This window comes from Mytilus galloprovincialis, chromosome 8 (genome assembly GCF_965363235.1).
Source record: "Mytilus galloprovincialis chromosome 8, xbMytGall1.hap1.1, whole genome shotgun sequence".
NCBI lineage: Eukaryota > Metazoa > Mollusca > Bivalvia > Mytilida > Mytilidae > Mytilus > Mytilus galloprovincialis.
Genome location: NC_134845.1, coordinates 32,280,485 through 32,293,157, shown reverse-complemented (window position 1 = coordinate 32,293,157; position 12,673 = coordinate 32,280,485). Strand labels below are relative to the sequence as shown.

Below are 12,673 nucleotides of genomic sequence, written 5' to 3'. Positions count from 1 at the left end.
TCATTTCCATTGATACATTCAGGTTACTGTTGATTGGTTATTATTCGTTGGATACCAATTTTTGTTCATTTCACGGGTAAAGGTGATCAACGAATTTATATGTTAAATGAAGTAAAAACTGTCTTCAGGCTTGTTAGCAGACTAAGGAAAAACTACAAAAAATTGTCTTCTATCAACGAAAAATAAATGAATCCACAGTAGCTCAATACAAATTAACATGTACCGGTACTTAAAATTACATTTAAATAATATCATTGGCCAATATAAAAAAATCTTATAAACATGTAAGATGAGAATCAAAAACTATTTTTGTTTATGTCTGAGACTTGTGTTACAGATGCAATTGGTGGACTGATTGTTAATTCCCTAGGGTATCAACACCTCAGTAGTCAGTACTTAGGTGCTGACATGATGAATAACATAATTTTCTAAAATTCACCATTGCTAAAATAAGAAATTAGAAAAACTAAGGTTCCAACTTCCTTTAGACGAAATTGACTGTTGGTAAATTTGGCTATTCTGTTAAGGTTGTTGGGGTTAGATTTTTAATGGTAAGCAAAAAGGGAGGGAAAATATCAACCTATGTTCTCGGTAAACACCACAGTCATTTTAAAAAATTATATTTCTTTGCATGATTTTTTAAGAGTTATCTTTCTTTGGAGCATGTAATGTCTGCACAGTTTGTGTGAGAAAATTATGTTTTACATTTTTGTGTACAGATGGATTTCTATGGCAATTCAACACAAATATATTCAAAATAGGTATTGATACTGGCTAAAAAACAATTTAAAAATGTGTTGAACATTAGGTTTAAGAGAATCTAATATATCTGCTCTAAAGAGAAGATAACTCTTATAAAACACAAAGATGACTATTTGTAACATAATCATAATGATTTAGTTTTTGTTTCTTTACTTATTTTTTATCATTTTTCTTAATCTTAACTCCTTTATCTGGGACAAGATTTCATAGAAATTTTGAAAAATCATATTCACTCACTTTTGTACTTCCCATATTTTTATTTCTTTGTTAAGAATAAACTCAGGGGGTTTCTCATTGACAAATTATGGACTTTATAGTTCAATGAAAGTAGTAGTGCTAAATCATAATGAATCCAATAATACGAAATAAATATAGAACTTTTTTTTTCATTTAAAATATGAATTTGAAAACATTGAACAAAGCTTTTTTTAATTTTACTTTTACCTATTATCAAGATATCATACAGTTAAGTATATTAATATACATGTATCATTGTCATTGGGGAGGTTTTGCTTGATTTTGCAACTCTTTACAAAGAAGGAAGAAAGATCATCTCGCATAGCTTCTACTAACAACTGCAATTACTAACACAATACTAACTAACTAACAATTACCATTTTGTCAATAACACATCGCTAACCTGTATTAGTAAAAGTTGAACTTCATTAGAAATTACACAAATGTAGAAGAAAAATATATCAATACAAGCTATGTTTGTTTTCAAACTACTGTTTTGTATGGCAATTTTAGATTTTTTTTGTCAAAGGGAGATAACTTTAAAATATTACAGACTTGTAAAAACTGGGTCCCTGTCACTTCAAACATTATGGAAGGAGCATGTTTTTATGTTCATATATAAGCATATATAACTTTCCTTGTAACTTAAAACCTTTTTCCATAATTTGGTGATGTGCAAAAGAAGTAAATTTCTTTTTTCAAATACCAAAACAGTGAACCTTGCTTGTGCCATATGCTTTGTATAGACAAGGAACACAGGAGCTTTCATTTGCCAAAAAAAATAGAATTGGAAGCAAAGTCAATTATTTTTAAGTAAAGTATTGTGGCTAAAATATACCATGGGATTACATAATGTAATATGTTTGTTAGGTATGGTTCAAATTTAATTTGAATTTAATGTCATACAATGTAGTCAGCCCGGCTAGCCATTCCTTGAAAGAAACAGAGGAGTAAGTTCCATATGGGACAAGATGATATCTTTAAAAAAAATAATTGATGAAGAAAAAGTCATATGGCGGTGCACTTCTTTTTTTTTTTTTTTTGCTACGACCCTTTGAAAATACCCAATTTTGATGATTTTGCCATTTTTCATCAATTTTTACCTATTTTGGGGCTATTATCGTGAAAAATATCACAGTTCCACAATTAAACTTTTTTTCATTCTTTTAATAAAGATGAAATGGACCAATCTGAATAAATTTAACTTAAAAAAACTATAGGTAGGTGTTAATTTAAGAAAGTTTTATAATATTTTGAAGCTTTTTTGTATCAAATTTACCATGCTGTTAATTTTGTAAATTTGTGATTTTTCGCAAGTTTAAGAACAAAATGCATATTATTTCAACTTTTTTGTTATAAATGATTGAAAACATACATATGTAAGAAATTTGAAAAGACAAAAATGATATGGGATGTACATGATTCTTGTAAAATCATTTGTTGTACCCCTCACCCATTTTCTCAAAATTTTGGCTTAAAAGACCAATTTGATTGGTTGTAAAACATGAAAACTGAATTACTTAAAAATTTTTCATTGTAAATACACAATTTTTACACAGAGTTATGTTTGATTATAATATTTTAAAAATTCATTGATATTTTCCACTTGTATCACATGTTTTGGAAATAATTCCAGAACAAGATTTCCACAAGACTGAAACATCCGAAGAGTACATCCTTAAGGTTAAGAGTCATGGTTGACTGCCATAAACAAGGTTCTTTTCTGACTTCAATGTGTGTTAAAAGCTACTTCAAGTGAAAATATCTTAAAGCTGTAAACAAATATCCATGGTATTGTGCTTGTTTAAATCCATGTCTTCTTTGGTACTGTGTGTGTATGTACATATATCCCTCTGTTATTCAAGAGCTGGTACAGTGGAAATCTGTACGGTCCGAATCAAGATTAATGGAGATGTGTCACTAACATATTTAAAAAATATTTACAAGGACAATCCACACCCCAAAACTAGGCAGTCTGTTATTATGATACTAAACAATCATTAAATTAATGTTGGCTAAACTGAAACAAAAACTAATGAAGTTCAACTTTCTTGTATTAAATTGATTATAACATGCTTTTTTTTGTCTCAGAGAAATTAGCAAATAACTTTCTCTCTTTTTATTATTACACTAGAGCTAATAGATATTTTCTTAAAGCCTCGGTCACACCTTACTGGATAAGACGAACAGACGCCTAATGGATGAAAAATTGTTATCCGTTTGGAGTCCGTTGATGTACTGACCTAATAAAATCGACGCTTAACGAATGCATAACGGACATGCAACGTACAAGAAATGGAAATGTACTGGACAGAACGGATGTCGAACGTACATCCAACGGACGAGTACCGCATAATACGGACACTTAATGGAAGTGACCGGATAAAACGGATGAATAAGATATACGGAAAAATTAAATGAGACAATAATAATACATGTAAATTGCATAAATATTCAAAATGTTTCTGTGTAACTGGTTTTGGTTTGTACTTCAAAATGCCGCCAAAAGGGCAGTGTCTGGCCTGAATAAGAGCTGCTTGATTGTGAAGATGAGCCCTTAATCTAAGATCAATTATGAATAATAAGAATTCATGAACCTTAAGAAATCTAATTGGCATTTCTGACGCGAAATTTTCAATTGGCGTTTATCCGTTTCAGATCGGTTCATCATCCTTTTTATCCGTTATACATCCGGTAGAGGTCCTTTTCACATTCCTTCAACATCCGTTTTATCCGTTACAAGTCCGTTGGTGAATTTATCTGCCAGACCTCGAACGGATGTATAACGTAATGGATACAAAACGGAAATGAAACAGACGAGTACCGTACAAAACATACGACTACCGGACGTTCAACGGACATTTCATCCGTTGGACGTCCGTTCAAAGTTTTGAACATGCTCAAAATTTTCCACCAGACAAAACAGACGGATAAGAACGAACATCTAACGGACATGAACGGATTGAAAATAAGTTATCTGTTAGGCGTCTGTTCGAGCTATCCGTTAAGGTGTGACCGATGCTTAACAAATAGAGAACCTTTTAAGAAAAACTCTAATCCAGTTATTTTTACTGTTCTAAAAATAACATTCAAAAGTAAATTTAACAGGATTTAATATTGTAACTTTTATTTTTAGGAAATCAACAGAATTTTTTATAGGCCAAGTTGATGTTTTATATTTTTTTAATAGTTTTTAGATTTACTTATGTAGTAGAAGTGTGTCATTAAACGACTGCCTATTATGTAGAAACATATATTCATAATTTTTCTTGATTTGTTATTTTACCTACCTCTCACAAATCATAAGGTGTTTCTATCTTTTCTTCATATCAATGACTAGGGATTAGTTTCCAATAAGTTTTTTGGAATTTTTTGAAAAGAATATTATTCAAAAGGGGAGGTAACTCCAATAGATTCTGCTATGATTTCTTTTATTGTTACTATGTGATATAGTTTTTTTAAGTGATGACCTCTATTCCTAAACCCCTCTTTAACAGAGAGGTGGTATACTGGTTAACCGATGTCTGTCTCCAGTCCTCATGCTATCAATACTTCTGTGCATCCGTCATAACATGTTTTGGTTGCATTTCCTTAGCCACGATGAAAAAGTTCTTCTTTATATTTGATATTAAGCCTTGTATTGGTAAACTCGAATGTGAGTTCATGTGTTTTTGATACCAGACTTTATTTTTGTTTAGCATTTCCATGTGACACATTTCACATAACAGTCATGTTTCTACTTCTTGTTCCCTGCATACTATTGTTTTTGACTTTGATAAGATACATACGATTTGTTTTTTTTTCTCACTAATTAACTACAGATGTAGGTTTCTTGTTACTTTAAAGGCCTGGAGTAGTCCATGTTTCTACTGTATCTACTATCAACACTGGGGTGGTTAATTTGAACCCATTATCTTAAAGGTGCTTTTGACTCCACTTTTGATTTGGTAAGATTTTCTGTTTTCCTTCCAAGCTATACCAAAGGTTGGTGATACCCTACGTTCACTAAGGCTTCCCCTACTAATGAAAACAGACCTCCATGATCTAGCTAAAATTGATAAAAGTGTCTTTAAATGCCAGGAATGATTCTTGATATCTTTAATTGGTGCTAAGCTTAATATTGGTAAGCAATATAATGTGACACATTTTCAGATCCCTAACTTAACTTCTTCTTATTCCCTGCATAGATATCTGTCACACTGATTAATCATACAAGAAATCTTGATATTTGGTAGTTGGTACCATTCATTATACTAATTATAAGCTATACTATATATTTGACACATGTTATGATCCATCGCTTATCTACTTCCTATTTATTGGATACATGTACCTGTATATACCTTCCTTTACATTAATTCATATAAATATTGAATTTTTGTGGCACTAGAAATCAATGGTTCTTAATATAGCCTATGATACCAACTTCAATATTGGTAAGCTGATCAATGTGTTTACCTTCTATGTCTACTTTCACATTGATTTTTATCAATGACTGCCATTTGTATTTTATTTCACTCTTAAAGGAGTCAGGATGCAGTAGTCAATATTACATTTGTCTATCTACTGTGCAGTATTCAACTTGTAAACTTATTATGTCTAGATTTCTTTCTTTTCATGTGGACAATTGTGTTTTGCCCCAGTAATCCAAAGTTCATTAGTGAGTTTCAAAATAATAAATTCTGAAATAGTTGGTAAATGATGAAAGACATTTTCTTGAAAGAATATAATTATGACGCCACAAAATCTGTCTTTCCACCTGTTTGTTATAGATGATTTCATTAAATAATATGGCACCAACTGAAATTAAAAAAAAAAAAAAGTGAAGGTAAAGCAAGGAAAATTCCAGAGAATTATTATATTAAAAACCAGATGGCCAACATGACCAGTTAAATTAGCATCATGATAAAATGTACCATTTCACAAAAAACTTTACTTTAAACGTTTTAATAATTTCTGTTAAGAGCCTCTATTAAAACTTGAAAACTAAGAGACATATTTTAGAAGTTGGGGCAGGGCCTCCCTTATGGAGCCACATGTATGATAAATGCATAAACTTTTTACAAGTCACACTCCTAACATTCCCTTGTTGGGGCCCCTTTCTTCTAAATCCTGGATCTGCATCTGAAACTGTCTTAACTTACTAATTTCATTTGATATGTATAATCTGACCTAAAATTGAACACACCCATAGAAACATTTTCAATTAGAGTTTGTAACAAATTAACTTGACTAATCAGGTGATAACTCTACATCATACTATCTTGCTGCTTAGTCTAGTAATGGATGTCTAGAAGCACCAATAGCGTAGTGTGAACACTTTATTTTAATGGCTTTTGACATTGTGATGCCTTGCCTTCTTTGTGCTTTCAATGTTTTGTAATTTTATTCATTTATATTTAATCTACTGATAATTTCAACTCACAAATATGTTTTTAAAGAAGAAATGTGTATATATAGAGTACATGTATGTCGGTAAGGACAGTTCGATTTAAAAGAAGCTAAATACTGTTTTATTAGAAAATTAATTTTAGGACATTTTAAAGGAGCTACCATTTGATTTTTATGGGGGCTAGAATAAAATTTGAAAAGGCAGGACAGAAGTTTTGAGTAAAATAAAAAGACAGGATGATCAACTTAAAAAAAAAAACTGCAGGATGACAATTTATATAAAAAAAAGTCAAGATAACTAACAAAAAAGAGACAGGACCGAATAGAGTGAACAATAAAAAGACATGACACAATTTTTTATCCTAGTCCCCCCATAAAAAGCAAATGGTACCTCCCTAAGATAAGAACTTTAATTTATCCAGGGAAAAGCTCTAGGTCAGTGATTTTTCTCTTATTCTATATTTTTCTTAAAATGCATCACATTTTGTTTTTGTTTACAAAAAAAAAGTATATAATTCTTGCATGTTGAACTTGCTAAAAAACATGAAAAATTAGTTCCTTTTTAAATTAAACCAAGGGTTTTAAATGACACCAATAAAGGCAAAACTGAAAAAATCCTTTTGAAATTTTTACAGAAGCTATCATGATTTGGTAGACTGTAATTTAATATATGTTTCTCAGACGACCACAGACACTATAGTATAATGTATTTGGTGTTCTGTTACTCTGGTACTTGTATGCCATTTGGTGTTCCGTTACTGTGGTACTTTTTATACCACTTGTTTTCTTATTATCTTTGTTTTTTTAAAAAGTACACTCAGAATTCTCATTTTTCTCCAAAACAAAATACTGAGAACTATGAAGTTTTTATAAATGATATTTTAGCGATAGACATTTTTAAAGAAAAATTAAAGTAATATAAATATAGATTTTTCCAACTTCAGTAATGGTGCTTATCTCATACTGTATCTGTAATTGATGGTCAGATTACAATAAAAATCAAATACATTATAGAACAATTTGTCATTTTGATACAAATCTTCATGTTTTATATACTTTTGCTTTTATTCCAGATCGTAGACTGTCCAGAAAAAGAAGTCAAATGTCAATGGAAAGACTTAAACGCTCATTTAAAATGGATACAATAAAAGAAAAGGAAAATGGGTCACAAGGAATTTCTATGGAAGTGCCAACAACTGTGATAACAAGTAGTGACCCTTCATCACCAAAATCAACATCTCCATTAAAAACTTTCCCTGATACAATATTTGAGGAAAAATCTGAAACATTCAATAAACAAAAAAGCAGATATGACCTTGAACGAGAACACATCCACGAGGAAGAACGTGCTCGAGAACACAAACACATATCAGACCCTAACACTCAACGGTCCAATAATCATAAATCAGTTTTCCGTCTAAGTACTCTTCAGAAAGGTGATGAAGGTCTAGGTGAATCACTTGACCTAAATTCTGAACAGAGTGATAGTAGTGTTAAAGCAAGTGATAAATTTGGAAATGATACGATGTCTCGACTCCAAGTCCCATCGGATGATAATAGTGTCGACCAGGTGGAACAGCCTTCTTGTAGTTTTGATTTTTATTTTTCTGATATGTTCAGTGATGATCCCAGCGATGGGAAGCCATCAAAACGTGTTACATTTTTATGAATCATCTCTCATTGATCTGTCATTCTCTAAGGCCAAATGAAAAATATCTGTTAATCACTCTTACTCTTAAGGCCAAATGAATAAAACTAAAATATCTGTATCTCTTCTATATGAAGTAATATAAATTTTGTGTGTTGAAGTGCTTTTCTGGATTTACCCACATCAGAAATTCTTAAATCTTAAGATTTGATAGCCATAGATGTATAAATATAGTGATAATAGAAAAGCTTTATGACCAAAAGGGACCAAGTAAGAATAGGAAAGTTCACTTTGACTGAATAAGTTAGAGCTTTAGTTTCTAAATAATTTTCTCAATTGCTCAAATGCTATCAACTTCGCTCATTGTTGAAGACCGTACCATGACCTATAGTGGTTAATTTTTGTGCCATTTGGTCTCATGTGGAGAGTTGTCTCATTGGCAATCATACTACATCTTTTTTATAAAAGGAACAAATTAAATCTTAATAGGTTTAGTTTTGAAAGGGAACATAACAAATAGAATAACTTTTTGAATACATTCATGTGGTATATTTTGTACGGGTATCATATATATATATATACATATATGTATTTTGCAGTAAATTTATGATTGACAAATTAGTTTAAAGTTCTTACCTAAATAGTATGCTGAACTATTTTATTTAAAAACTGCTAAATCAAATGAAACAAAAATATATTAAGAACTGGATTGTGATATACCTACCAAACTTTGCATCTTTTTTTTTTTGTTTGAAGACAATAAAGATTTTTTTTTATAATTAAAGCAATGTACTTTCATTTGGCCTTGTGAGCATTTTTCATTGTTTTAATATCATGTTTATGAACTGTTTTATTTTTGTAAGTCTTTCATTCAGGAGGAGAAATTATAGGGCCAGTTTTTTTTTAACCTTGTGAGAATAACAGGTATTTAATCATCATAGTTTGGTACCATGGTAACATCATCAGAAGTAATCAACAACAACTTACAAGTTTTTGATACACATGTTTCCATTGAAACTTCATTATTTGATTACAGAGTATGGCCAAAGATCAAAATTACTTAGTCATACTCCTTTTTTTCATTGAGTGCTTGATTGTTATTAATCATTATGTTTGATTCAGAGTGGATCAAATTAAACATGTTTAGATTTTTGAGAATGAAATCATTTGTGCTGATCCATACAGGTCTTATACCACCAAATCATACATAGTAGGTCACATCCAGTTGCATTTGAAAACGGATTAAAAATATGTTCCTTTTAATTTGTCCTACATTTCATTGCAGTGAAGAAGAAAAAAACATATATATTGGATGTATCAAAGCACCTTTCTTTTATTATTTGGTGTTTTTATAGAATATTTTGAAACTGGTAGTTACATGATTACAAAAGCTTGTTCACAAGAAAAAAGGAGTGAAAATTTGACTGGTTAACTTTCAATGACGGTTTTTATCTTATATGCAATAAGAATTATAAGATGTAATGTGAAATTTTGTCTGTAGCACTGGACATACATAGAATATTACTCATGCCAAGTATTTCTTTATTTGATCAAAAGTTAACTTCTGCTCAATTTTTTTAAAAGTGCAAATGTTAACAGGCTTATAGAGGGAAAACAATTGATTAAGGTGAGCCTACCCTTTTGGAGAAAAAAACTATTTTTTTTCTTCATAAAATTGTTTAAGCTATGTTTGTCTTTACAAATTTCCCCTTTCTTTCCTCAAACACAGGGTTCACCCTGAACTAAGCCAATCAAACAGTAAAATCACTTTGTTGCCACTGAGATTTGTCAGTGTAAAACTTTAATGTTCTCAAACCTCTCATTCTTTACATCCTTCTATTTATTTATATGAAGTCGACCCATGTGAAACATTGTCCCTTTAATGATGTACAAATAGTCATGAAGCACCTGTTCCAGCTCTTGTATAAAAGCATGCAAAGCAAACCTTTGATAAACTTGCTAGCTATGTTGTTCTGGACAATAAACATTAACTTCATTTCAAGGTTAAGTTCCACATTGTATGCCAACTTTTATTGTCCAATCAAATCCCAGTATATATTAAACAGACTGAAACTCCACCTTCCTATAGTTTGCAAACAGCAAACATAGCAAGCAAGTCGATCAAAGTTTTGTTTTGCATGCTTTTATAGAAAAGCTGTAAATCCCTTCTCTATATGCATCATGTGAGTGATTTATATTAGAGATTTTTAAATAAAAATAAACATGTAATCAGTGTTTAATACTTTTCCATACCTGCAAATGAACATATAGGTGCTGGTTGAGTTTGACACCTGCCAATGCACAATATCTGCAAGAGAGTCTTCCTTTTTTCCCTTAAAAAGTTGAAATGAACCCTTTTTTCCCTTAAAAACTTGAAATGAACCCTATAGTTTTGACCAATCACCTGGAAAGAAAGTAGCGATATCACTTTTTATAAAAATGCCCCTTTTATGATTTGAGTTGTTTGATGTTTAATTTTTTTGTTATTGATTTTCAGTGTATTGCCAAAAAATAGTTATTTGTACATTAAAGAAGACATCACATGTCATCAAGATTGTTATTTAATAAAATTAATCAAATCCATGTAACTATGGATAATTAGATTTTATATGTATGTGCTGGAATGTTACAATATTCTTAATGAACAAAAAAGTTGTCAAACATAATTATCTCCCCTTTTAGCTGAACTTAGAAAGAGAAAGTCTACTACTTTGTAGCTCCAGGTTTTAGTGGCCGCAATGGGTTGTATATGTCATTCATTGTTAGATTGTCTTTTCATGAAAATATTTGTGATATACTGGTCTTTCCATGTTTGTTATTATATTTTACTTAAATATTTATAGCAATACAATGTTTTGATTTCTTGCATGTTATTTATTCACTTTGCTACTTGTTTTTAGAATATCAGTTTTTTTATTTATTTCTTTTTCATTCAGAAAACAGTTTGATGTTAAAGTGGTTTAAGTTTTTTTCCAAAGCAATAATATAAGGCTGCAATAAAAGATACTTTTTAGTATACATAAATGAGACAGCATTATAGCAGCAGCATTAAACCAAAAAAAATAGTTCTTAAGTATATATTTACATTGGTTTTTATTTTATACCATCAAAGTACTATCTTATTTGTGGCATTCTAATTATGGCAAACATAGCAATTAAAGATTTCAAATTTTGTCAAAAAACAAATAAGGATACATGGCCGTTATCATTAATCATCATATTTCCCCTTTTTTCAATACCATAAGCATCATTAATAAGATGAAATTTTATCCTCAAGACATGTGTGGCATCATATTTTTAATCTTAAACATTACTGTAAATCATTGTGTGAGTCTTATACATATTTAAGGCAAAAAAAGTGCGGACTATACACAACCAAATACGGCAGTAAACATAAAACATATAAATATACACAGAAATCAGACTTGGCTTTGAAAATACATATTTCGATTCATGTTTCAAAAGTTTAAGTTCAAGGTAAATTCAAAGAGAGACAAATCAATAAAACAACATTAAATTCTTATATAAATTTTATAACAGTGCTTGAGAAAAATTGAAATATGAATTAAGCATTTGCATGAAAAAAAAAGATTAATAAAAGTATGAGTTGGTTGAAAATCTGAACATATATTAAATATATATATATTTTCATATGTTGTGTTGTTAAAACTGACATTTCAATAATTGTAGTGTCTTTTGTTAATGAAAGTGTCAATCTGTCATATGTAAATACAATGTTTAGGACTGTGTAAAGTTCCTAATTCTATACAAATTGTTGAAATGAGATTAAAATTAGTTGATTTTTTGTTGTGGTCTTTGATTTGTTGAATTACATTAACATTATCTGTTTTACATCCCCCCTTTTGTTGAACAACCGATCCTTTTGTTGAACAAATTTGATTGATTATTTAAGGAATCACTAGAGTGGCCCCCCTCTTTTGGTAGTGTGCCCCCTTATGAACATTTCTGGGTCCGCCACTGATTTATTTGTTTTATTGAGCAAATTAAACCCCTCTACACTACAGGGAAAAGAACCAGCAGTATACTGACACCTGCAACATTATTTGTAAGATTTAAATCTGGTATAATTTAAATAATAAGCATAGATTGACCAAAATAGTCATTTAAAGTATCTGTATTGCATCAAAATTAACTTCTACAGGAAATTATTCTACTGGAAGACTACCTGAATTAATTCTCCAAATGTAAAAGGCGCCAAATTTCAGATGAGAGTTTAATTTTGTCCTACATTGAATAAAAGATGCAGAGGGAAAGTTAAGGAGACAGAAATCCAACAATAGATTATTAAAAAAGGTATTTTAGAGGGCAACATACACTCATCAACAATAGACAGTTATTAAACACTGTGTCCAGCTTTAAAGCAAAATTTATGAATACATTAAAACAGTAACACATATGTATCGACATAAAAAACTATGAAATAAAAGATTTAACAGTGGTATATGTGAGCATAAAGAGAGGCGATAAACAGTGGTATATGTGAGCATAAAGAGAGGCAATAAACAGTGGTATATGTGAGCATAAAGAGAGGCAATAAACAGTGGTATATGTAAGCATAAAGAGAGGCAATAAACAGTGGTGTATGTGAGCATAAAGAGAGGCAATAAACAGTGG

At 30.4% G+C, this 12,673-nt stretch overlaps 1 protein-coding gene across 6 annotated transcripts in view; it reads left to right on the top strand.

The window, feature by feature from the left end:
• Positions 1–11,843, top strand: part of LOC143085581 (transient receptor potential-gamma protein-like) — a 151,999-nt gene extending 140,156 nt beyond the window's left edge. For all 6 annotated transcript variants that reach the window (XM_076262031.1, XM_076262032.1, XM_076262033.1 and 3 more), the window contains one exon: positions 7,464–11,843. In XM_076262031.1, coding sequence (XP_076118146.1) covers positions 7,464–8,059 — 596 coding nt within the window. In that variant the 3' untranslated portion in view covers positions 8,060–11,843. The remainder of the gene's footprint in view (positions 1–7,463) is intronic.
• Positions 11,844–12,673: the final 830 nt, after the last annotated feature.